Consider the following 27,362-nt stretch of genomic DNA (forward strand, 5'->3'; position numbering starts at 1 on the left):
ATATGATGACGTCATTTTACCGTTATGAATGAAGTTGTAAAGTCATACGCTACTATAAGAAATTAGTGCGTAATGAGAATATCAGTTTTCGTAATTCCCTGTTTTGAAAATAATTGATATGTAATATGCAAGAAAGAGAATCAAACACTGACTGTCGGTACATACCGGAATATTTAGCTCTCGGGTAACTGTTTAGCGGAAACCCGACAGAGCCTCGATACCGCCGTAAACATTAGCCCTCGGGCAGCCAGTGTAAGATTCTTATAATCTGTAACAATTTTATGTAGCTAATATAGGCTATTGAAGTAATTTATACCGATTAATAAAGCACCTGCGTGCACTTCCGTTGCCCGGGTAAACAACATTTTGATAAGAAATTAATTAATGATATAATGTAACTGAAAATTTCACTTTTGAACCTAATAAAGAACGCAAGCTATTGCGTACAATAATAATCATGGCGACTGGACATATTTTACCGGGTTATGGCAACCCAGTTACGCGTTTAAGGAGAGCGCAATCGGCATATCCGATGGACAATAAAAAGTTACATGAATTAACTGCCAAACATGTTCCTGATATGGATCCAAGAACTTTAGACCACATAAGACAAAATGCAAGAAACATGTGGCTACGCCCCCGTTATGAACCGACAACATATAACACGTTTCATGCTGGTGACCAACTTGACGAACCAATAGAGTCGATTCCAACTGAACCACTGAGGCGTCATAAACCACATCCTAAACCGTGAGTACATGTCATCTGTTTCATTGCTTTGATTTAAGGTAAATAGATCAAGGGAACAAATATCTTGATCTCTTACATATCATTGTACTGGCATGCGAGCAGTTCCCGTACAGAAGCAGTACCCGTATTTTTCATTTAAACGCTTGATTTTTACTTGCATTCTTCAAAAAATCATTTCAAATTAAGCAGGTACATAAACAAGACAAAATCTAAGTGTCAGTTCGGTAGTACGTATAAAAAGTCTCATTTTAAATCGCTTTCACCTGTGCGTCGTCAAAACGTGACCTTGTTTTCTCTGGGGGATTCCGTCCTTGCGCGCATGCGCAAAAATACTTACACATGAGGCTTGTTAAAGGGTTTTCCACTAATACCACCTGTTTACAGATAAGTAGGCAATGTGATGAAAACTTGTTTAATTATCAGAATTTTGGCCAATATTACTATATAAAATAATTTTATGGCTTTGATGCGTAAAATATCATGCATACAAGCATACTATTGCATGTGAATGCATTGGGGTAACGGTACCGGGTAATAGATACCCGCGTTTAGTCTACGCTCTATTTCCTGAATTACATCTATTTATCTCTTAGATAATGGTCTGTTCAACAATTGTAAATGAAAAATAGGTCCAATATAATAAAATTATATAATTACAATGGGTTAGATTTTATGTACGGGAACTACTTCTCTTCATACAAAATAATGGATAATTTCGGTACCCCATTTGAGGCCTCATAAGTAAGGGTTATTCTATGTTTAGAACATGATGGAATTTCCATGATTTGTGTTACGAGCCGAATATTGATGTGTTACATTTAAATTTTGGTGAGTGATCGTAATAAAAAATAATGTTTAAGTAACTATGATTTTTGTACGGGAACTGCTCGCATGCCAGTACAGTATCTTAGGTTGTGAAGAACATACTTCAATATGAAAACATGTTCTAATCTCCATCCTAGCTGAAGCAACAGTACGCTCACCGCGGGTTTTGCTTTTTCCGCGATACCACTGCGGACAATTTTTTTTATCGCGGACAAACGCGGGGGTTCGTCCGCGATGAAAGCCTAATTTCCCGCGCGATCCCCGGTGTTCAGTTGTTTCCACCGCGGACAAAATTCTGACGATCGTTCTTCATTCGTCTATAAAATCATTCACCCATTTCCCGCGGGGGAACGCCATAGTCAGTTGGTCAGTATATATTAACCTCCAAAAAATAATAGACGTTTTATTATTTTTTAACATCATCTTTTTTACACAATGTCTTGAAAATTGACCACAATCTTCTCCTTAAATGTTATTATACGTTAAATTTTTTGAACGGAATTTGAAACCCATTAAAACAATAATAATTAGGCTGCTTTTTACAAATTATAAAATTACATTATTATCCTCAGAATTAATTTCAATGAAAACTTAATATAATAAATACAAGAAAGCAAAGACAATTACGTTCAATTGTATGTACTTAAAACTACTTGTTGTCTACAAATACTATTATTTCTATGAACAATAATATATTAAGATAAAAATAAAATGAAATATTTTTAACTTGAAAATTGATCGATGGAAGTTCTTAGAAAATAACTGCCATGTGCTTGTTTGCCTTATATACATGTATGTACATGCATTCTGTTCATAATAAAATAACAAAAAGTATAACGTCAAGCTTAACAAAATTCAGCAAAAAAAAATCTATAAAAAAATAAAAAAGAACAAAAAACAAACAAACTTCTAAAACAAAAATGAAAATAAACTTCAACAGTTGATACAAACTTCAAAACATATACATTACGCTCACACCTGTAATTAGATAAATCGAGAATATCATTTAATGTATATTTTGGTGAAATAAACGCTTTCTTTTAATGTTCCAAATAAAATATAAGACTTTATGATCAACATGCAAATAAACAGAAACAGTAAAACGCATCTGATAATTGAAAGAGACGTCCTGGAATAATGCCTGAATAAATTGTTGAGGGTTACGTTTTCAAAGTTTTTAAATATTAGAAACAAAAGCTGGCATATAAATTGTTGTAGTATCTTTTTCATAAATGTCATATGCCGAATCTTTCATTATTTGACTTCAAGTTTCTCACTACCATGAAGTTGCGACGACAATGATTTATCTTGATGTCGAATACATATTATACATTACCCAACACAAAAACAAGAAGAAGAACAAGAAATACACTGCATTTGTACATGTACTTTTATTACAACAAAAAAGAAAACAAAAAAACAAATTTTACATATAGTTATATGTACAGTACATGTTACAGTACGTACATATACTGATGTTTAAATACAGTAATTAATTTTTAAAAATTTAAGGTTTCCACCGCGTTGACCGGTGTTTGACCGCCGCGTTCCTCCGCAATTTACCGCTGCGTTCCGCGGGGGAGACGGTTTCAGTCGATGATTTATGTCCGCGGTGGTGAAAATTTTCTGTCCGCGGGGTCACGCGGACAATATCTGAGCAAATTTTCGTCCGCGGTAAACCTCATCCGCGGGGTCACGCGGGTTTTGCAAAAGCCGCACTGAGCGTACTGTACGTGAACTTGCAAATTGCAGTTGCATCCCTTGCAAAAACACATGTCTGATAATATCAAAAAGGTCAAAGGTCAACAGACTGTTATTTAATTTCAGACTATAATTACATGAGTAGTGTTACTAAAATGCTGTGTGCTCAGTAACTCTTGAATGGAAATCACAACAATACAATCATTATAGGCTTCTTAGTTGTACAATATTCCTGTAGTACTTGGATTTGCAGGAAACAGAAGCTGCCTAAATATCCTCACCAGAAATGTAAATTATAACATTCCCCCATTTTGAACCAAGTACATGTACTAGCTACTGTAACCCCTTCTTCTTATAATGGTCAAATCAAAATCGAGCCTCAGAATATTTTCTGAGGGACTGGCTATCAGGTCACCCTGTTAATCTATCTCTGCTTTAATAATATTTTACTGTGAATACTGTACTTTTACTTTTATTGTAACAACATTCACTTTTAATAACAAACTGCTCTCCAGTTGCTGGTATTTCTTAGCAAAATCCAGTTGTACTTGTAGTGGAAAGTCAGTCTAGACTATGCTATAACTTAAAGTAAGTTACACCACTCGAAGTATCATGTAAGGTGCCACATACACATAACATGGAGGTCATAGCTTTCATTCAGTAGTGTTAAGGGCACATGTTTCATTTTATCGCACAGTAAAATTGGGATGTCATAACAGAATATAACTGCGCTGACTGCCAATTTAATTTTGATTGCTGATCCATTATAGTCAATAATTTGATTATCTAAATGCAGTCTTCATTTGTATCATAATTTCTTTCTAGAGTCATTGTTTAAAATGCACCAATCAAATGTACACGCATGGCCTCAATCCTTAAAGCACTGAGGGGGATGGTTGTCGAAACACGCTTATATAAGGGAAAAGGTTAATAGCAGGAGCTGGTTGTAGTGAGGACTGCACATTTTGACTGTCCTTACATTGCTGAGCCTTCACCGGTTAAGGCTCTGAATATCCAAAAGTCAAAGTCCCTGCTTTTCCTCCAGTGTTTGGTAGTTATGTTTCAATTAACACAGGTTGTCTAATAATTACTGTATAAAACATTTCTTGAATGGAATATTAGAGACTTCAAGTAAAGTTAGATGATTATTATACACTTATTTATTAATCCTTTCAAAATGTCAATTTGTATGCATTCAGTCTTTTATAAGATCAACACTTAATATACCAGTCTTATTTTATTACCAGAATATATGCAAGAAACATATGAAATATTAGGCAGGTATGAAGGTAACAATGTTGTTTCACATTTTTTGACATATTTATTGTTTGCACAGCCTCAAAATTTTTCTAGAAGTTGAAGGTGTAATTGTGTCTGAGTATTATATGTTTAACAATTTACAAACTTTTATGTCATTAGGGGATTCAAGAATTGAAAAACAGTTTTATTCCATATATTGTACCTGCTTCCAACAGGATAATTTTAATATTATGACGAAAACAGTTTTTGTCTATAATATAATTGAGAATTTGCTTCTTTTTATCGTTTTATACATGTTAGATATATAAAAGCAGCCATTTAAAGGAACCCATATATATATAAAACAAAATGGTTATTTATGTAGTCACAAAGAAACATGTAGTCAGCTTGAAAAAAAATGCGGTCTTTTACACAATTTGGATTGTAATATTTTGGAGTTATGTGACCAAAAAAAAAAAAAAAATACATATTAAAAAGTATACCACCTAACCAAAAAACATTTAATTAATTTGGTTAGAAATTAATTCTAACCCAATTAATTAAATGTTTTTTTGGTTATATGTATAAATTTTATTATACATTAATTGTCTGGACTAGAAGTTCCTATACTTTGATTTTTACATCTATATATATATTGTTGCTAATGTCAGATTTATCGGATAGGACATGCAATTTAAAGGGAAATAAATTTTCAAAAAATATAAATTGATGTTGGTTCATAATCAATAGCTTTAATACATTAAATATTAATTACTTTAATATTAACTTTATATCCAAGTGTGACCATGTGAGAAAATATTATAACAAAACATGTTCTGTTTGTTTTACTGGCCTTATATTAACTTAATCATAATATCTAAATATTGATATAATGTTTAAGCAGAATAACAAGTCAACCAAGTGGTCACATTAATAATTATTGTACATTTTTATACAAAAAATTGTATATAAAATAATATGAAATTCTTGATACTTGTATAATCTATTAAGTTTTATTCAAATCTTCTAAAACGAAATATCTATATAGGTTTAGGATTTTATTCATGTCATTTGTTTGCTATTGTGACAACCTCAACACTTTGTTTACTTTATATCTTATTTTTATGGCTTGATCAACACTTTAAACTATAATAAACAGAAACATTTTAGATCAATTTTTGATATAATGTGAAACAAGTGATTGAAAAATACATCAACAATATAACACAGTATGCTGTGAATAGAATTTTTTCATAAAACCAATTAATGCATCCATGTGAATAGATATTGAACTGAGATGTATAAACATATTATACAACTGATGTATTTCACAACAAGCAATTAATGTAATATCAGTTGTATTGAATTTAGATGAAATGTATAAGCAACCTGGTTCGATATGCAATGATATTATTTATTGATACAATAATATTTCTTTAAGATAAAACATACAAGAATGCAACCTTTGATTTTTTTTCTGTATTTTATATACGGTAAATATAAGCTGGTAGACAATCAATAAGTGTCTCAAGTTTGATTTTATTGACATACTTTAGGCGCATCTGGAGACATGCTGTTTCAAAAATTGAAAATAACAATATGCATGTACCATTCTGAATGTAAAATGGTGAGAAAAATGTAAAATAAAAAAGAATCTTGGCAATGGAATGCAAACAGATGTCAATTTCCTTTAATGTATTTTTGGATGCAAGCAACAATCTAAATGACTGTATGATGTCACCAGTGTAGAAACCCTATCAGCCTTGTAACACATCATTGTAGGAGATGAGTACATTTGACTTTAATTATAAACTTTTGCAATACACCGCAAAACTATTGTACAGTAATCTCCTAAACTGCAATCTCAGCCCTTTTAAAATGTAATGTTTAGGGGTAAATTCAGCAAGGCGTTATAAGGGAATAATTTATCTAGACTGGTATAATTATGTTTGTGTTTTGCATTACGGTAAGTTAGTTAACAGATGCTGAAGAGACTATTAAATGTCTCTGGATGCTGTAAGTAGATGTATAACTATATAATTTATTGTGAGGGTATTAAAGATATATAATTGAGCCGCGTCATGACAAGACCAACATAATAGGTTTGCGACCACCATGGATCCAGACCAGCCTGCGCATGTGTGCAGTCTGATCAGGATCCATGCTGTTCGCTATCAGTTTCTCTACTTGTTATAGGATTTGTAAGCGAACAGCATGGATCCTGATCAGACTGCGCAGATGCGCAGGCTGGTCTGGATCCATGCTGGTCACAAACCCATTATGTTGGTTTTGTCATGACGGGGCTCATATGTAGATAGTTTGATGTGATTGAAGTCTGGCACATAATTGTGTGCAATAAGTTAGTTAGAATATACCAGCACCATTGCTTGTATTTTATTAAGTTTTCTAAAAATTCATATTTCAGTCTTTGCTATATTAATATTGTTTTTGATATTTATTGCACACTATATTTCTATCAATGTCCTTTATTGTACAGCTAATGCTATATTACTATTACATAATATTTCATATATTGATATTGAGGGAAATTATTTGATATTGGACTCAGACTTTAGACAGGCTTAAAATTTCAGTTGTAAATACTTATTAATTGTGTTTTAATGTCTTATAAGTTTATTGATCAAATAATAATTATAATTATTTTCTTTTAACATTTATCCTTCTTTAGATTATTATTAGATAAATATAGTGTGGTGTGAGGAATGAGTACCATGTTTTAATTTGAATATTTCTTAACTTTCTTATTAAACTAAATAATATCATTATACATGTATAAGTGTGTTTTTCAGTATAGATTTAATTTGTTTTGTTATATTGTTGTTTTTTTTTGCATGTACATTGTAAATTTATTATTACAATTTTCAGAATTTGCGTTGTTCATCTTATTATCTTTTTAATTTTTTTAAGGCACTTTTTGATAAAAACATACAATTTTGGATTTGTTTTTTGTATTGTGCTGCAAGCACACTACAATGGACTTTTTTAAGTAGAGAAATTTTAGCCAACTAGATTGCCTAATTCCATGTTTAACAGTCTATTAAATGCCAGTCAGGCTCTAATGACATTTACAATAACCTGTTTATACCTGAAGACACAAGCCTCTGTCACCAGTGTAGAGCCAGGCCAGTCTAGTCTGCATTTCTGTGTTATCTGAGATAGCTAAGTTTCTTGTTGTTGTTTTTTTGTATTTTGATATTGAAATGCCTTAAACTTTGAATGGAATGTTCTAAATTCAAAGCTGGACAAAGTTTTTACACAAATTCAACATGTTGAAGGTTAAGAATGACACTTTCTTTGAGGATCAAAATATAAAATTCACTTTTGGACTATCAAAATTATGACCAAATAGCACATTATTTGCTGACATTTATGTAGCATATTTTCAATGTAAGTACATGTAATTGTGTACAAGTAATTCCTCAACTATGTACTTGTATTTTACAGTGTGTTCCTGATCAATAGGTTACATTATGTACCAGGGTACCACAATCCTGATACTACCATGGGCAAACCTGTTTACAAAAGTTAGTATAATCATAATTCTTAGAAGAATAATGCTGTGAAATTTCTCTTTAGATAGATAAATGTGTCTTTCCCTGTCTTACAGAAAGCAACATTTAAACTATCATTTTATGTTTACTAAATTTATTTTCATTAAGTTACTTTGAAAAATATTTTAATATGTTAATGAAAATGAGCATATTATAAAGCCATATTTTATAATGGTTGATAAATGTATCAAACAGCATGCATTTTAGTATATATGATTAAAAAAAGGTATGTATGTATATAACTTTTGTTCAATGTCCATAGTCAGTGAATACTTAAGAAAAAGATGTGTAAATATTGTAGTTGATGACACATTTTCTGATGAAGAGCGTCAGTTAAGAAGACACCAGAGGGAGAAATATGTAGCAAGACCCAGAACACCAGCTGTTGATCAATACACTGAACCCTGGGTAAGACATTTTTCTTCAAAAAAACAGTCAAACAGAAACCTAAAAGTTTGCTCAACACTCATTACACTAAAACTGTCAAATGGAAGCCTTAAAGTTGGCTCAACACTCATATTACTTTAAAACAGTCAAAATGGAAACCTGAAATTTTGCTAAATACTTCATTTGATTATATGGCAGTATTAAATGCAAGTCAGTGTTTCATTTAAGATGGTTTGATTTAATGTTAAACTTATACAGCCATGCTTTGAACAAAATTAATGTTGAAAGACCATTGTAAAATGGTTCACTTAGTACAATAAAAAAACATACAGATAACTTAAGAATATTTTTCTGAAGATAAGTTATAGATAGTTATTATGAATAAATAAATATAAATACACCACACCTCAGCCTCTCTCATTAATTTTATAGTTAATTTTATTTTAGGCACAACTTACTGACGCAGTAGGACCAGTAGAAGCATGGGGTGCTCAAGCTTGGCTTAAAGTAGCTGATGAGGATCGTAAGTACTGTAGACTTCTATTTTCTATGTAAGAATAAAAGTACATTTTTCAGCAGTTTTGGAGTCATACCAGTATACTAAAAAGTGATAAATTGTAACAGTACATTTTGTACTTTTAAATTGCTGTCTTTGTAAATACTGAGCAAAAGGAAGAAAGTTGTTAAATTTGTTCACTCATTTGAATATGTTTTCAAAAAGGCTTAATTTAAACAGAGGTTGAGTGTTCAGGATTATTATGCCCCCGCCATAAAATGGCTGGGGCATATAGTGTTATCATGTTCCGTCCTTCCGTCATTCCATCATCATCAGTTCCCATTCATTATCTCCCCAACGGTATTTCACATTCAACTCAAATTTGACATATGGATATTGACATATGGATATGTCAAAGGAATGCGCAGGTCAAGTTCGAATTTGGTCATGGTTCAATGATTTTTGACAGAATTATGCCCCTTAATATGAAATTTTCAGTTTCCATTCATTATCTTTGCAACGGTATTTCACATTCAACTCAAATTTGACATAATTATAGATATGTCAAAGGAATGCACAGGTCAAGTTCGAATTTGGTCATGGTTCAATGATTTTTGGCAGAATTATGCCCCTTAATATGAAATTTTCAGTTTCCATTCATTATCTCCCCAACAGTATTTCACATTCAACTCAAATTTGACATATGGATATTGACATATGGATATGTCAAAGGAAAGCGCAGGTCAAGTTCAAATTTGGTCATGGTTCGATGATTTTTGGCACAGTTACTGTATGCTCCTTTCACTTTGAAAATAGTATGAAATTTTCAGTTTCTGTTCATTATCTCCCAACAGTGGTACACATTCAACTCAAATTTAATATATGGATACATCAAAGGAATGTGCAGGTCAAGTTCCAATTTGGTCATGGTTCGATGATTTTTGGCAGAGTTATGCCCCTTCCACTTTGTAAATAATATGAAATTTTCAGATATCGTTCATTATCTCCCCAACGGTATTACATATTCAACACAAATTTGACATATGAATATGTCAAATGAATGGGCAGATCAGGTTTGAATCTGGTTATGGTTTGATGATTTTTGGCAGAGTTATGCCCCTTAAACTTTGAAAAAAAATCAGAAATTTTTAGTTTCTGTTCATTATCTCCCCAGTGGTTGTACACATTCAACTCAAATTTGACATATAGATACATCTTAGGAATAAGCAGTTTATGTTTGAATTTGGTCATGGCTCAATGATTTTGGACAAAGTTATCTCTCTTGAATGTTGGAAACAAATTTTGAATTTTCATTTTCAGCACTCAATTACTTTTTTGGAAATGTCATCATTATTTTGAGTGTTCGTCAAATATGCACTATACAATTTACAAAAGGTTAACACTAAATTGTTTCAGTGCCTTGAACTTTGTATAAAAATGGTTTGTGTTTACACAGAATAATTTTAAGGGCTTTGAACTTAAAATGAAAAAAAAAAGTTTGTGCAAACAAATTTGGAATTAATATTACAACATCAGAAATTTTGGTTGCATGCGGGGGCATCCATGGTCAGTAACGACACATTTCTAGTTTACTAAAAACACTTGAACTGTTTTACATAAGAAACACTAGAAAACTATAAATTTGTTGAAATCTTCATTAACTATACCTTATATATAGGTATCCAATATTTTAGAAAAGTTGCAATCTCAAAAGTAAGGACAATAAGCTTTAGAATGCATATATCCATGAAATATAAATATACACTCTGAAAGCTTTTATTTTGTTTCTTTAAACTAATATGGCCTTGTTTATACAGCTATTATAGGATGTTATTTGATGTTTGTTCACAGTTAATTAACTGTTTTTGTTATAATTTATATAGATCAGCATGAGGTTGTCAATGCAATAAGAGACTACAAAGATAAAGAACTTTTTAACATTTCCAGGGTAAGTGGCTTCTTAATTGAGTTAATTAAACAAGTAATACTTTTTTTAGCAAAAATGAGAGGGCTCCTGTTCAGATTTTTTATAGTTTACATTATTTTTTAAAATCACAAAATGGTAAGGTATAAATTACAATAATATTTTACAATAATATATGCCCTGGTGATAGGGAAATATGACATTGAGCTCATATAACTTATAATGATTCCATTAAAATAATCACTGTGCATTTGTAGCTAATTAAGAATTATGTAGAGATTAATAAAGTAGTGCTGTTTTGTTAAAGTTACTAAGTTACTAAGATTTAGAAAAATTGGATACAAATTTAGCTTGTGCACATCCATTGAACTGATTGATATATTTATCTTACTTTGAACAGGTAATAAATTTTCTTGATACATTATATATTTTATCATGATCCTATCATTTAAGCAATTATTTTAATTTTCAAATATCACTAACTCATTGACATTTGTAATTTTAATATGTTCTTTGTTTATATTAGTATTATCAGTCAATAATGTAACTGCATGTACATGTATTGGAAATAACTTACACATTTATGTTCACATTTAATGGAGACTTGAAAACGGCTTTGGTATTTTTAAAACAGTATAGATTAAGAAATTACTTCTAATATGTTTTAAAAGCAGGTAAGTAAAAGTGGCAAACATTTTCCCTGTACATTGTATTTCTACATTTTACCATGTAAACATAATATTTGTGTGTTTGCCTTATTTTCAGATCATAATAAACAATATTTTGTTGGTTTATATTGATATACTTGTATTAGATTTCATCATCACTTTTTTATTTTGTTGCAACTTTTATTACATCTGGAACCAGATTTTCTAATATAGATATGTATAGAATTTCTGGGTGATATAATGATTGTTTTATACATGATGTAATGACATGTATATATTTTTTTATGATTTTAAAAGAGTTCAAAAGTTCCAATTGAAGGAGTGAAAGTTGAGGAGCATGCTAATGTTGAGAATAATGTTGAGGATATTAACATAAAAGCCAACAACCAAAGCAAAGCTGATCATATAGAGCACCAGAAAACTGCATCAAAACCTGATATAAATGTTCAACCTGGACACGGAAATCAGAAATTTCTGAACACTCTTGCACAAAGATTTGCATCAGCTAATATTGGAGAAAGAACCCAAACAAAGGATGATGATGTTGAAGCACTGCAAAGAACAGGGCAAACATCTGATAAGAAATGCCATACAAATGGAATACTACAAAAAAAGAAGTCAACATTCCCTTTAAAAGTTTCAACATCTGTAAAGAAGGGTGTAAAAACTTTAGATAAATCTGAGATAGACAAAATCATCTGCCATATAAACAACAAAGTATACCGTGGAGATAACAAAAATAATGACACTCTCACCGCACAGCAAAAAGTTTCATTCAAGAGTCCTGTACAAATATTCAGACCAAATTCTGCATATGTTAATAAATATCGGGGTAATGAAAGTGAAGTAAAGAGCAAAACAACAAGTGAGAGAAGTAAGGAAGACAGTGACCAGAGTAGTCCCCAACCTGATAATAGCAGCATGGTGTTGAACTCTCAGGTGATACATCTTGTGGCTAGATGGATCAATCCCATGTTAGTTTAGTTGTTAGTTCTGATGATTTTTTTTATGTACCCATCTTTCTTTTTAATTTGTTATTTATGGATTCATAGCTGTAGAATAGATATCAGAAACCAGTCTGAAAACTGAATAATCACATTGGTTGATTTTAATACAGTAAGTGAAGTTGACCAATCAGATGCTGAGGTTTGAGACTGGTCTTCTGTCTTTAGTTTTGTAACATAGGCCATTATAAATGTCTGAGCTAGTTTTGTAGATTTTATGTCTATATGTTCTCTGTCATTTATTTAAAACTGCATTAATTTCAAACAATATTTGAATCTTCAGTTTTTCCTCCTACTATATTGATATGAGAATTTATATTTTGAATATTTCATTTAATTTTCTATTTGTTAGAATTAATTTCCATTATGTATTCAGATACTCAGCTTATGAAATTTTTGTTTTAATACTTTTTAAAGGGTGAACACTTTCAAATCATTATATTTTACTTTATCTCTATCATCATACATTTTCATACAGTATAATTATTAATAGTAAGGTTGCTATCAGTTAAGGTGTTGTTTTGGATTTCTTTTAAGTTATTTGCTTAATTAAGCCTATTCAGTAAACTACAAGAAAAGTTCAAATTTTGTATATATAGGCTTCTGGACATTAGTGAAGTGCCTTTAAGACTCACAGTCATAATTTTCAGGTCAGCAAATTTAACAATCATCCAATGTCTACGAGATCATTAATGAATTTCTGACTTGTTTTCATTTGTTATTGTTACATTATTTTGGGTTTAATTTGATTTTGATTTATATATTCTCCTGTTACGTAGGATGTAAAGGCTTTATTCCTGTGCAATTTGCAATTTAGCTAAAATTTTGTAGGTTAGAATACCATTCTTGAAATGTATTTTCATGTATAGAATGATATTATGAGCCGCGTCATGACAAAACCAACACAGTGTGTTTGCGACCAGCATGGATCCAGACCAGCCTGCGCATCCGCGATAATTTTCTTTCAACCGTCTCTATCAGAATTTCCTTAAAACATGCCCCCAACTCAATCTGTCATACCTGAACTATCTCTCTGTTCTTTTTTCTTTATTTTAATTTCTTAACTAGATCTGTCATTTGAGGAGTAGACAGGAATAATGTATACAACATTTTTTAAAGATTATCCTTTCCTGTTTGATGATTTCATTTAAGATTTCTGGTCTTTTCTTAGCTTTAAAGCAAATTGTATCACATTTCTTGTTGATATTTTTTTGTCATATGAGCCACGCCATGACAAAACCATTATAGTGCGTTTGCGACCAGTATGGATCCAGACCAGCCTGCGCATCCGCAGTCTGATAGGGATCCATGCTGTTCGCTTACCAACTCTATTACGGATGCGCAGGCTGGTCTGGATCCATGCTGGTCGCAAAACCACTATGTTGCTTTTGTCGTGACGCGGCTCATATATTTCAAAGGTATTTGAAATTCTCATCTGCTCTACATAAATTAGTCTTATTTCTTGCATTATTATATATTATTATAAACCATTTAAGAACAGATAATAAAAATTAGTTTATTGCATTAATATTGCAGTGTTTCATAAGTGTTATATTTATCTGGAAATACCTTTGTACATGTATTGTCAATACTAAAAACATATATTTATATTAATTTTCAGATTTAATTTTTCACTTATATTTCACATATTGGTAATTTGTATGGTGACCGTTTGAACTTAAATGACATTGCTAGGTCTTAACTTTTAGCCTGTTAACTGAATATATCAATGAATCCAAGGCAGACCAAGATCTGTGCCTTTTGATTATGGTCTGCACTGTATGCTATTCAGTCAGTTATTTTAAAATGTTACATAAAAAATGAATTGTTTTGTCCGGAATGAAAGACGGACAAGTTAATTTAAGATATTAAGCAGTTTAAGGGTTTATTTAGTTGTGACATAATTGAGCCACGCCATGAAAAAACCAACGTAATGCGTTTGCGACCAGCATGGATCCAGACCAGCCTGCCAACCGCGCAGACTGATCAGGATCCATGCTGTTCTCTATCAATTTTTCTACTTGTAATAGGGTTTGTAAGCGAACAGCATGGATCCTGATCAGACTGCGCGGATGCGCAGGCTGGTCTGTTTCCATGATGGTCGCAAAAGCATAACGTTGGTTTTGTCATGGTGCGGCTCATATGTATTATAGTTACTTATATTTAAAATCATATTTTATTTTACAGTCTCCAGTGCCTCCCCCAGTAGCTGATGCTACACCAAGACCACATACTGCAATCCCTTCAAGTCACAGGTGGATGAAACATGCAGGTGCTACAGGTAAATTGTTGCTCATTATAATTATGACTTTTTATTGATATGTCTTTCTTGACACATTCATTAGAATATCTATGAACAATTATACTGTATTTGCTGTATGTACGTTTTTATGTCGATTGCTTGTTTTTCAAAGTTTGATTTCAGATAAAAATGAAGACACAATATAGTGAAATTGTCATTTAATACTATTCAAATGTCAACAGGGAAAACATACAAAATGTACAACAAAGTAACATATCAAATGAATGCAATTATCATAAATGCAATTATGCAATAATGTCCAAAAAAATCAGAAACTATAATTATGCATGTATGAAAAAAAAAACAAATGTTGGTTAACCATCAAGATGCCACATATTGCAAACAATTGTGTGGTTTGACATTTTGTTTGCAATAACCGCCAACAACACCTGTTGGCTATTACTATACCGGACTGTAGGCTAACACCACTTTATTTCTTGAATACAATATATAAATATGTCACATCCATAAATGTATTTATTTTTAAAAATAAATGGTAATATATATTATAATAATTTAATTGTTCAAACATAAAAGTATAAATCTCACTACGCCATCATTGTTATTATAGAGTCTGAAGCAGTTAGACGTATACTGTATGGCGGATATCCACCAAGTACAATTCAACCTCTTGGTAGTCTAGGAAACCCAGCCACGTTACTTCAGCGTCGCCAACAAGATGTTGACAATGTACGAAGAGCCAAATTTATAAACAAATATCCCAGAGGAGATTTTCTAATTCACCCAGAATATCCTCCATCTTTCCCACATCATAGGATTGACTAAGTCTAGATTCTAGTCTTATATATTTCAGTATCTAAATTGGAAGATATTATAGTACAGTTTGCAAAATTGACATTAATAATTTTATGAATGCATTCTATGATACAATTCATTCTTTTGCGATTCTGTGCACATTAAACGTTCCATTATTAGCACTTTTTAAAGTTGTTTTACAGCATTTTGCAAGCATTTTTTGTTTTAGAAGAAACTTTTGTTTAATTGAAATCAGTATTAAGAAATGATTTTTTAATTGCATTTAACTTTGAAATTAATACCCGTAGTAATGGTTATATGAATTGTTGACTAGACACTATAAACTTTGATGTTTCAACTTAAAGTAGATAACAAATATCAACTGTTCATTGTTTTGTGTTTCAAATTTTGCTTCATAAGCAATCAGTTGGGTTAGAAAAAAATGTTTTGATGTTGAAAATGTTGCTAAGCAAATGTGTATTCAAAAAAAGTTGTATTTTTTTGTTTTGCTTTATTGTTTAAACAGTATATTAAAAAGACATGTACCATTTATATTTTATATTGGTATATTTATATTAATTTGTTATTGATCAAATACTAATATGTAAAGTGTACACTTGTTAATTTTGTCTTATATTTCTAGACAATTATTTTATATTAAGATATATATAAATATTTATTACTAAATGAATATATTATATAATTGTATCTATTGTACATTGTTTACTGCCCTATTAATGTGTAAAATTTCATTATTATTTTAAGCTTTTACTTTGTTTTGTTATTTTTGCATCCATGTTACCTAGGGGCTTTTTGTTCTTTAGTAATACTGCTTGTTAAGAAGATTTGTGTGTTCACTTAGAATTTCATTTTTTGCTGTTTATATGTGAATGAATTCAGCTTTACAATTATGGGATTCTCTAATTTGATTTTAGAGCTAAAATTAAGAATAATGAATTCATTTCAGTTATTAAGTACAAAAATATTTTTAACATGTTTCAAGTAATAGCAATTGTACTTTACATATTTAAGGTAGTTGTAGAATAAGAATTTCTCAGAAAGATTCAGGAACTGGTGTGATTATTCTTTAACAGATGTGATAGAAATGCTAGATTTTGTCAAAGTGCCTTATATCTTCAGATCTTTACCATTTTAATTTGAAGAAGAAATCATTTTTCAATAGTGGCAGCATTTTTCCTTCCTTAGAATGGATGTGTTTGAAAGTAGAAAATTAGTTTGGAAGTTTGTATGTTGTTTCAGTTTTCTTATTTAATTCAGGTAACATGATCTGATACTTTGTTAAGATACCTTTTTATCATTTTTATTGATAATTTTTATTTGCATTTAATTAGTGAAATGATATACAATATGATGTATGGTATTGAATATTTTATGACATTAGGACTGAATACTTGTTGATATACATACCATAGAAGATAGGATATTTAACACTTCAAATATCATTATACTTTTCATTAGATTCTGGTAAAAATAAAGATAAAATAAGCACTGTGTAAGCTATTAAAATAGAGAAATGAAATAATTTAATTGGAAATATCAACAACATTCATTTAGCTGTCAGTTTTCAACTTTTGTTTCGTTTGAAAAACGGACAGACATTTGTCAGTGACATTTTTTTTCTCAATCTGCCAATATGCCTGAAAGAACTCTCTGAAGAGGTTTAGAAAAAACAAAATCTTGATGACAGATATGTAACTTTAAAGAATTTGTCTCGGATAGTTTATGTACTTTTTCACAATTCTAGCAGTATATTATAAATAATTAATCACTTACATCATAAACAGTGAAATTGTCTTGTTTATGTCATTAGTATGTGTCACATGCATGTACTGTGTCGTCGCATTGGCATTGACTTCTCAATTTTTAATTTCCCTTTAAATAGCAATGTATCAACTGAAATTGAAAGCAGAAATAGTTATTTACATTGATCTATTAATAATAGCATTAAGATAACACATGGTTAGATTTTTTTTACATCTTTTAAATGTTTAACTGTGCCTTATTATGCTCTGTTTTTAAAACAACTCACTTATTGTTACTAAATCATTTAATGATGTTATTGTGATATAAAGGAAATCTCAGCTGTTCATTTACCGATATAGAAAATAATAAAAATATACAAAGAAAAATCATGCTGTTTTAGTAGTTATGTTTGTTTTTGGACACAGAAAAAGTTTTTAAAGTTGTCCTTGACCTTTTAATATGACCTTTGGCCATTTATTTAAAAAAACACAAGGACCAACTTGAATCCGTAAATGTCAGATTATTAGCAATATCAACATAAAAGTGGTGGTGTTGGCAGGCTGTCAAGCAGTTTACCAGTACTAGTTGCTTTCACTTTCGCATGGAACTGATAACTTCTGTACATACCAGAGCAGAGGTACAGTGCAAATGACCATAGAAAAGAGTTTATGATCAATCGCAACGAAAATGACCTGCGCCCGATTCACAGTCCAACGCTCTACCTATTGAGCTAACCGGACGGCTTTCAACATGAAAGTGGAGCACAATCAATACATTATCAAACTTAAATAATGATATTCTGGTGGAGCGACCTTAACCCTCTTGTATATTTATTTTACAAATATTATAAGTTTGATAATGAAATTGCTACATGATATAGCAAAAAACAAATCGGTAGTAGAGCATGGTTTGCCACTTACACTTAAAAACAATAGTATAGTAAATGCTAAGTTAAGCACATCTTAATACTTACCATGCTGGAAGCAAAACTTATTAGCCTTTGCAAATCCAGCTATTATAATTATTTGTACAGCTTGGCCAGACTTATTGTTCGCTTACCAACTTCAAATGAAAAAAAAGATAAAGGACAATTTCAAAAGAAAGAAAATGGAAGCTGGACAAGTTCATTTAACCCTTGAAGTGCTTGAATTGTATAATGAATTTGTACTACTTTGAATTCATCACAGTCTACTCGGCGTTTAAGGGATTTCATTTCTTGAGCTCCTAGCAGCATTGTGCCTGGTCAGACTACATCGGGCTGCGGGCCAGGTAGCCTGGCTCTTTTTATGTGGCAAAAGCTAATCACTTTCGGTCCGAGAAAGTTATGGTTAAAGTAAGTCAACACGTTAATGCTTGTTCCCTAGCCAAGTATAATCCACCATAAAGAGTGGCGGCATGGCCGACGGAAAAATAATTGCTGACCGCGTGGGGCAAGCCTTTGTTTCCTTGAGCAAGAAACTTTACATTCATTGCTTAGCGCTGGTTGGTTCCAGGAACCGTTTCGATAGTGCTTTAATAAGCCTATAGCTTCCAACAAATTCGAACTAAAATAAATTTGTATAAACTAAATATAACCTTGGATAAGCCATATATTGTACTAAAGGGAAATAGTTAATTGAAAGTAGTAATTTTAGAACACTCATCTTCTTAATATACATGTATAACATGCTTGATAGTAGTGACAATGGCCGCAGAAACAATAATATTAATAAAACTATATGTTGTCAGTTGATAATAGATCTAAAACATGGAGGTTAATATTTTACCGGGTGTGGGAACATTACTCTCAAGTCAGTATTTTTAAGGAATCTGCTCATTTTCCCTATCAAATAAAAAAAACCGGGGTCAATAGTACTAGTTTAAATTATCACACACGTATAATTTTTCAATATAAACCTTATCATACGAACCTTATATTATGATTTCTTATAGATATTTTTACAGAATTTTTAAAATTTACTATATACTTTATAGCATGAAAAACAGTTGTTTTGAATAAACGTAATACTTAAAACAGGAACATGACTTAAAATCGCTATTATTATTTTCTGATTATTGTTGTCGATACTGTACATGTGACATAATTGGGAGTGACTTTTTGGGACACATTGCATGTTATTGCATTTGGCCCCGTGATACGTTTTGCCCAGTCTCCCATATTTACTTTTACAATACAAATAAGAAACAGCACTTAACACCTTAATTACATTTTTAGCTCGACTTTTCTATGAAAAGGGGAGCTATCCTACTCGCCCCGGCGTCGGCGTCGGCGTTGGCGTCACACCTTGGTTAAGTTTTTCGTACCACCCCACTTTATTTCAGAAGTATTACAAGTATGGCTTTGAAACTTACCATACTTGTTCACCATCATAACCTCCATCTTACAGACAAGAGTACATAACTCTGTCAAGGTTTTTTGACAGAATTATGGCCCTTTTTTGACTTAGAAAGTGTATTGAGCTTGGTTAAGTTTTTTTGTACACCTCACTTTATTTCAAAACCATTGGAGGTATTGCTTTGAAACTGACCATACTTGTTTACCATCACGACCTTCATCAACAGACAAGAGGACATAACTCTGTCAAGGTTTTTGACAGAATTATGCCCCTTTTTGACTTAGAAAATACATTGAATATGGGTAAAATCCACTTATTGCCTTAACCCTTTGAGATATATTGCTTTGAAACTTTTAATGCTATTTCACATCATTACCCCCATCTGTACGCAAGAGAAGGTAACTCTGTCAAGGATTTGTTTTGAAAAATTAAGGCCTTTTATCGACTTAGAATCTTGGTTAAGTTTTTAGTACCAGTCCACTTTTTGACTGAACTGTTTGAGATATTAATTTGAAAGTTGGAATACTTGTTTACAATCATGATTCCCAAACATGTCCAGGAGAAGGTAATTCTGTCAAAGATTTTATTTGAATTATGGCCCTTAACTGTCAATGTTTTGTATTATAGGCAAGCACTAAAAAACTTAAAAAATCTAAAAAAATTCATTCCTATCCACTGAACCTGCAGTGTTCAAGGGTATCACACAATTCAGTAAAATAATTCTTCACTAAATATCTTAATGCTCATGGCCATTGTTCACTTTAAAAATACAGAGATTCTTGTATTGCCTTTTACTGCAAAAACTTTTTTTATTGGCAAGCAATAAAAAAGTCGAGCGCGCTGTCTTACGGACAGCTCTTGTTTAACTTTATTGAAAGCCTTTCCACCGAATTATAAAATAAAACGTCAGAATAGTTTTTTTTTAATTTTTATTAAAGTATTCTTTAATTTGATACATGTTGTTTATTTGTCTTTTTTGATGTTTATTTTACAGTGAAACAACATTCATGTACATGTATGTACAAAGCGGTATCAAATGATCACACCCCTGTGAAAACATTAACTACATGTAATTCTTGTTGGTACTGGTGTTTTCGATCATATTGGTGTTTTATACGACGTTGTTAAATACACGCCATCTCGGTACAGCCAACGGTCCCATCGGCAGAGCACGTGCACCCGTTACAGTTGTCCGAGTCCATAAACTGTTCCCCGGCCCCGTATTTCTTCCCGTTGTACGTGCATACTACAATGATCAAATTGATTGTCAAAGATAAAATTAAATAAAAATTCCATTTTTGTTTTTCGTAAATATTAAGCCTGACATATTAAGCCATGTTCAGTTATATAAAGGTTGTGAAAGCGCCGGTCAATCTAGAACGAAAATAGGCGCTGCTGAAGCCCGAACTGCAGAATAATAACAGTAAATTGAAAACAAAACTTGAAGCTGTTAGATTAAAAAAAGCAGCTGTCGGAAACATATAATTAGTGTTAGATTGATGTAAAAATGTCACCGTATGTACTTGTACATTCGAACGTTTGTTTGTTTGTTTTTGTTTTTTTTTTCTTATAAAAAGACTGTTGTTTTTTAAAAAAATATGCAAACCTTTAGGTGGACATCCTTTTCTGGTACACAACCCTTTTCCACCTTTTCCACATTTACATCTGTTGCAGTCATCTAGATATCTCTCACCTTCCTTGTATTTGATACCATTGTGGACACATACTGTTGAAATACAGTCAAACCATGTCAATAGCATAGGTCTATAAAGTGATGCTCATTACGTAATGTGCATCAAAATGCATGTATAGTGCAGGTACCATTTTATAAAAGACACTCTCGTACGATATTTAAAGGCTTCCGTTAGGTTTGACAATCATCGTAGTGTTATTGCCAAAAAATATCAGCATATCTGATAAATGTCATGTAAAAAGATAAATTCTATCTGTGTCTCTGCTTAGACATACATAAATATCTTCATTTTCCCTGTCGCTACTGTAAGGAGCGCAAATGTATGTATGGTTGGAATAAGTGTATTAAGACGATAACAATTATTCAAAAGGGGAAAAAATATCTGTCTTCAGTTTTAAATTTTACATTATATTAAAAACTATATTTTTGATTGAAAAAAAAACGGTATGATTAACCGCAAAATCAAATTTTGTTCTTTTATTGGTGTTAAATAAAAAAAACTGTTTTAATTGCATACAGACAAGGGAACTTCTGACACGGCACCAACAAATGTTGTTTTTGTTGTTGACTTGGGTCATTGCAGAATCGTTATATGTTAATCAACACCCGTAAATTTAATTTAAAGGTCCAAAATTTAAAGGAAATAAAATACGGCTGTAAAAGATAAAAATCACAATAGTCATAACGACACGACATCATACAGTTATTCTATAACAACGATTATTACATAATAAATTCATAATTAAATGAAGCGTTCATGATCTTCACTCCTGTCTTATAAACATATGGTGATTTTTTAAGCAAAGACACGGCATAATTATGTAATGCAAAAACAAGAACATTTATTTGATTGGTCGTAGGATATCTTCGCGTTATTGCGCCGTCGTTTCGCATTTTCGCATTGAGACTGCGAAAATGCGGAAAAGCGTTTCAAGATAGAACAAACTGTAGCTTAGTGTTTTCACATTTTCGTGACGAAAATCGAAAATACGACATGACGTAAATAAGCCATCATAAATACATCGTTATATAAAAAATCTTAAATTTCCGGTAATTGTGGAAAACCATCCGCAGAAATTGTGATTAATTTAAACTGTTATTGAGGTCCCTTTTCTACAGACAAAATGATGTTATACTGAACTGGTATATCAGAATTTTTGTGACATATTATTTATGTCTTTATCTCGGCTTTTCACTTGAATTTTGTGCAGAATGTAAACTGAGACCGCCCAGGGATCTTACCTGACTGTACGTATGCAATGGTCAAAACAAGAACCAGGGCGCATATAACAAACTGTCTCATCTTGATCTGTAAAAAGGTAAAATACAATTTTCTAAAACATGTAATGATACAATTTCAATTTCAAAAATAACTGAAAGACCATACAATAGAAATATATTTTCATATTGAACATTTATGTTTATTTTAACGTTTGACGTGCGGTTAGGTTACGACGACGATGATGATGATGATAATATTTAAAATAATGATAAACTTCAATATTTTAATTTTAATTTACGGCGATATCGGAAATGTTTAATAGATAGATAAATGATACAAGTAGACGAGTTTTAAAAGCATGAAGAGGTGATAAGCCCACATTATATGAAATATTTTAATGAAGTTTGACAAAATTCACGAGAATTTCAAACACGAAAATAGCTAACCTTGTAAATATGTTTAATCTTAATGTTAAATATTCAATAATTGAATCTATATATAGAATGTATACAGTATTTCATTGATGAAAAAAAGAAACAACAACAACAAAAAACAACAATAAAAAACAATAACAAAAAACTTACATTTTTCCTTGACTGTTCAGGTAACACTGAATGACTTGCGTGAGCCCAGTGCTAAATCTATATATACATGCATATTAAACATGTGTTGATTATATCCTTCAGCAATCCATGACTTGCCATAACCCTAAAAAATCACATTTGTCATAGCAACATGTTATTCTGATTTATGAAACGTCTGTATTTAATATCAAACTAATTTAGAAATGGAACCAGATGGCTGCCCGTAAATTCATATACATACCAAAATTAAAGTAACAGTGGTCATGTTTACCTTTATATATTTATATGACCATTTGACAAAAACAAACATATACAAATTATAAAAAATAAAAGATAAACTTTTGACATGTCATGACCGGCATTCAAAATTTCCAGAAATTGATGTATACATTTTAACATTTTACAAGCAAAGTCACTCACCTTTATAAGTGCACACCAGATCATGATAAAGAACATGCTATTTTAGTCAGAAGTGTTGTCTTGTTCATTTCATCAATTACAAATTAATAGCCCCATTCACAGACCCTCGGGGGTCAGATCCTGTCCCCAACGTGATACGATCATGTAAACACTCTATCAACTAGAACTGTGTCCAAAGGACACGGATGCCCCCACTGACAACATATATATGGTATATAGTGAAAAAATCAACAAAGGGCCATAATTCTGTTAAATTTGGTTGCAGCAAAAATTCCTTTCTTAACTGCCATCTACACATTAAGGTTGTTCATCCCTGGAAGTTTAAGCAAAATCTACCATCTGGTTTAAGAGGAGTTGCGTTCACAAAATTTCTACATATTATATAGTGAAAAAATCAACAAAGGGCCATAATTCTGTTAAGTTTGGTCGCAGCAAAAATTTCTTCCTTTACTACCATCTACATATTAAGGTTGTTCATCCCTGGAAGTTTAAGCAAATTCTGCCATCCGGTTTAAGAGGAGTTGCGTTCACAAAATTTCTATATGGTATATAGTGAAAAAATCAACAAAGGGCCATAATTCTGTTAAATTTGGTCGCAGCAAAAATTCCTTCCTTTACTACCATTCATACAATTAAGGTTGTTCATCCCTGAAAGTTTAAGCAAAATCTACCATCTGGTTTAAGAGGAGTTGCGTTCACAAAATTTCTACATAGTATATAGTGAAAAAATCAACAAAGGGCCATAATTCTGTTAAATTTGGTCGCAGCGAAAATTCCTTCCTTTACTACCATCTACATATTAAGGTTGTTCATCTCTGAAAGTTTAAGCGAAATCTGCCATCTGGTTTAAGAGGAGTTGCGTTCACAAGATTTCGGGACGTACGGGCAGACGGACGTACAGACGTACGGACGGACGGACAGACGGACGGACAAGTGCAACGCTATATGCTCCCACTCTGTGGGGGCATAAAAAGTCCATGTAGCATGAAACATTTTATTTGCCATATTTCTGATGTTACACGGACTGTAAAACATACTATTTGTCATATATCAAATGTACCATGTGGCAAGAGACATGCTATGCCTTTTATCCAACGTTCTATGTACCATGAAACATATGTTTTTTGTCACATTTTTGATGTTCCATATAGAACATATTAGTGTCCAACTTTATTTGTCATCCAATGAAAACGCTGTATTTCTTAAAAATTGTGTGCGTTAATTTTCATAGAAGTACAAAAACCGATACTATATCGAATTCAGTCCATAGTCGACTTCTATTTTTCATAGTACTTCATAAAACCGCATAGTGACGTAGTAAAGTAAACGATAATGAGGCCAAATAAAGCTTGACACTAAACATGTTAGTATTCATCCGTGCTGTTCTACAGAAATTAGAAACATTCTCCTGTCGCTATCGCTCCCGTCGAAGTTTCTAATTTCTGTAGAACAGCACGGATGAACACTAACATATACTTATCATATTATCAGATGCTATATGTAACATGAAATTTTTATATTGCTTGCTTGTATCAGGGACTTTCCGTTAAAATATTTTCTAACTGAAGAACTTTGTTTGTATAAAAATTTATGAAACTAATTCAACAGTCAGTCCACCTACAGTTACAGCAGAATTCCATGTAGAAATATTTGATTAATGTATTTTAAGTAGTACATTTTTCCTTTTGTCTGGGATATAAACTAACCATATAACTTTTTGATTTTGTGCCCCACTTTAGGGGGCGGGTGGTCAGGCATTTAGAATTACCCTGTCCGTCCGTCCGTCCATCCGTCCTTCCGTCCGTTCTTTTTTGTGTCGCATGTAGCTCAAAATGTATTTGACCTAGTCATGAAAAATTACAGGAATGTTGATCAGCATGTATAGTTGTGCACCTTTGTATTTAGAATTTTTAGAATTATTGCTCTTTACTTAGTAAAAATTTGCAATTTTCAACTTATGTCGCACGTAATTCAAAAAGTATTTGACCTAGAGTTGTGAAACTTTACAGAAATGTTGATCAGCATGTGCAGTTGTGCACCTGGGTATTTTCGAGTGGATTTATTTAGTATTTTGTAGAGTTATTGCCTTGACCTAGCAAAAATTTGCACTTTTCAACTTGTGCCGCAAGTAACTCAAAAAAATATTTGACCTAGAGACATGAAACTTTACAGGAATGTTTATCAGCATGTGTAGTTGTGCACCTGGTTATTTTCGTGTGGATATATTTAGCAGTAATGAAGTTATTGCCCATGATTTAGTAAAAATTTGCAATTTTCAACTTGTGACGCACGTAACTCAAAAAGTATTTGATCTAGAGTCATGAAACTTTACAGGAAATATGATCAGCATGTGGAGTTGTGAACCTGGGGTTTCGCTGATGGATTTATTCTTTTTTGTCAGAGTTATTGCCCTTGGCTTATTGCCCTGACAGTTGGTGACCTTAATGTTGTTTTTTTAATATTAATTCTGCTATTCGATTTTGTAACAAGTGTACTTTTTAATGTTGATTTTGTCATCTCTATCCTAAAGAGTGCAACTCTAGTCAAATATTGGACGAATACATGTATCCTTGTAAAATAAAATGTTCAAATCATCAGCAAGAAAAAATAAGTATGAGAAAAGAAAGAGAATAATGTTCACAACCTCTTATTTAGGAGTTAAGTGTTTTAATAATTACACTAGCAAATTTGTACATCTTTACCGAGTATTTTTAAGGAAGATATATCGAAGCGACGCACATTTAAATGCAAGAGCTGGTTAAATTCTAATGTTTGTACACGAAGGTACGAAGGGTCTTATGACAGAATCAAATGCATCATTCAGGTTCCTTCAAATCTGAAAGACCCTGAATGCGTAATTGAAGAAATGTTAAGTTAATTAATAGAATTCACCATTGCATTGGGTATTCATTAAACAAACTTTTCTAAACAAACGGTAAATCATTTAGATTGCATCAAATTGTTTACGTAGTAACTGTTGTTGAGTAATGATGAATTGTATTCTTACGTTATTGTTGTTGCCCTACGCAGAATGCACTTGCGAGATTTCATTTCTTCGTTTTGAATTTTTCATTCATTATTCTGTAAATGTCCTCAAAATGAATATACTAGGCAGTCACAGGAACAAATCTTTTCTCATTATAAAGTATTTAATGACGGTTTTCTAACTTGACCCACGTAGTCATGTTAGAGCGTTAAGATTTCACAATAGTTGTCACAGTGAACTTTGGAAACGTTAAAGAACATGTCAAATGAATGACTTAGACTTGTTTTAATCTTACAATATCCACAGTATCTGTTATTGTAACTTCCAGGATTTGTTCAAGTCACAAAACTTGTTTGAAGACTACCCGGTGATTCTGTCAGCTTCTAAATTTCATTCAACATATATTTAAATATATTTGAATTCATAAGATCAATTTAATATTTTTGTCATTAATTTGCCTGAGTATCCCTCTCAGCATATTTATTTATGCTCGATTACGAATAAAGTTCTTGCAACTTATATTTATCACTTTCGAGTCAGCTTCCTGGAACCAACCAGTCGAGGTGTCATATGAAGAAACATGGCTATGACCTGATTAATGCTGGAACCAATGATCCCTGGGTTGAGAGGCAGATACCTTAACCACTAGGCCGTCCCTAGGACCCTAGGAGTTTTTATCGGTAATACTATGGTGGAAAAATATCTGAAACTAATTCACCTTGACGAACAATTA

The 27,362-nt window shown here is 31.8% G+C and overlaps 2 protein-coding genes across 3 annotated transcripts; one reads left to right on the forward strand and one right to left on the reverse strand.

Annotated features, from left to right (window-relative positions):
* The first annotated feature begins 232 nt into the window (after positions 1-232).
* On the forward strand, positions 233-17,767 carry LOC132752199 (uncharacterized). 2 transcript variants are annotated; one of them, XM_060742504.1, is made up of 8 exons: positions 237-750; positions 7,981-8,060; positions 8,389-8,495; positions 8,922-8,997; positions 10,854-10,918; positions 11,860-12,501; positions 14,754-14,847; positions 15,440-17,767. In XM_060742504.1, exons 1-8 carry the CDS (start codon positions 458-460, stop codon positions 15,652-15,654), a joined length of 1,572 nt encoding a protein of 523 aa, XP_060598487.1. In that variant the 5' UTR covers positions 237-457; the 3' UTR covers positions 15,655-17,767. The 2 variants fall into 2 exon arrangements, with proteins under 2 accessions (XP_060598488.1, XP_060598487.1); XM_060742505.1 differs by lacking the exons at positions 14,754-14,847; positions 15,440-17,767 and adding an exon at positions 13,166-13,451 and having other exon boundaries at positions 233-750; positions 11,860-12,536.
* Positions 17,768-20,639: 2,872 nt separating this feature from the next.
* On the reverse strand, positions 20,640-23,312 carry LOC132752200 (U-reduvitoxin-Pr21-like). Its single transcript, XM_060742507.1, has 4 exons — positions 23,224-23,312; positions 22,660-22,726; positions 21,331-21,450; positions 20,640-20,970 (listed from the first exon to the last, which is right to left on the reverse strand). Exons 2-4 carry the CDS (start codon positions 22,718-22,720, stop codon positions 20,849-20,851), a joined length of 303 nt encoding a protein of 100 aa, XP_060598490.1. The 5' UTR covers positions 22,721-22,726; positions 23,224-23,312; the 3' UTR covers positions 20,640-20,848.
* Between the last annotated feature and the right edge of the window lie 4,050 nt (positions 23,313-27,362).

This window comes from Ruditapes philippinarum, unplaced genomic scaffold, assembly GCF_026571515.1.
Source record: "Ruditapes philippinarum isolate M1 unplaced genomic scaffold, ASM2657151v2 ctg7681_1_1_1_1, whole genome shotgun sequence".
Classification (NCBI taxonomy): Eukaryota; Metazoa; Mollusca; class Bivalvia; order Venerida; family Veneridae; genus Ruditapes; species Ruditapes philippinarum.

Bases quoted from the DNA above. Each gene is read 5' to 3' on its own strand.
- LOC132752199 (XM_060742504.1), top strand. From the start codon at position 458: ATGGCGACTGGACATATTTTACCGGGTTATGGCAACCCAGTTACGCGT. The intron at 751-7,980 runs GTGAGTACATGT...TGTATTTTACAG, and splicing joins CATAAACCACATCCTAAACC to TGTGTTCCTGATCAATAGGT. The intron at 8,061-8,388 runs GTTAGTATAATC...TAAATATTGTAG, and splicing joins GGGCAAACCTGTTTACAAAA to TTGATGACACATTTTCTGAT.
- LOC132752200 (XM_060742507.1), bottom strand. From the start codon at position 22,720: ATGAGACAGTTTGTTATATGCGCCCTGGTTCTTGTTTTGACCATTGCA. The intron at 21,451-22,659 runs GTAAGATCCCTG...GTATTTCAACAG, and splicing joins CATTGCATACGTACAGTCAG to TATGTGTCCACAATGGTATC. The intron at 20,971-21,330 runs GTTTGCATATTT...TGATCATTGTAG, and splicing joins AAAAGGATGTCCACCTAAAG to TATGCACGTACAACGGGAAG.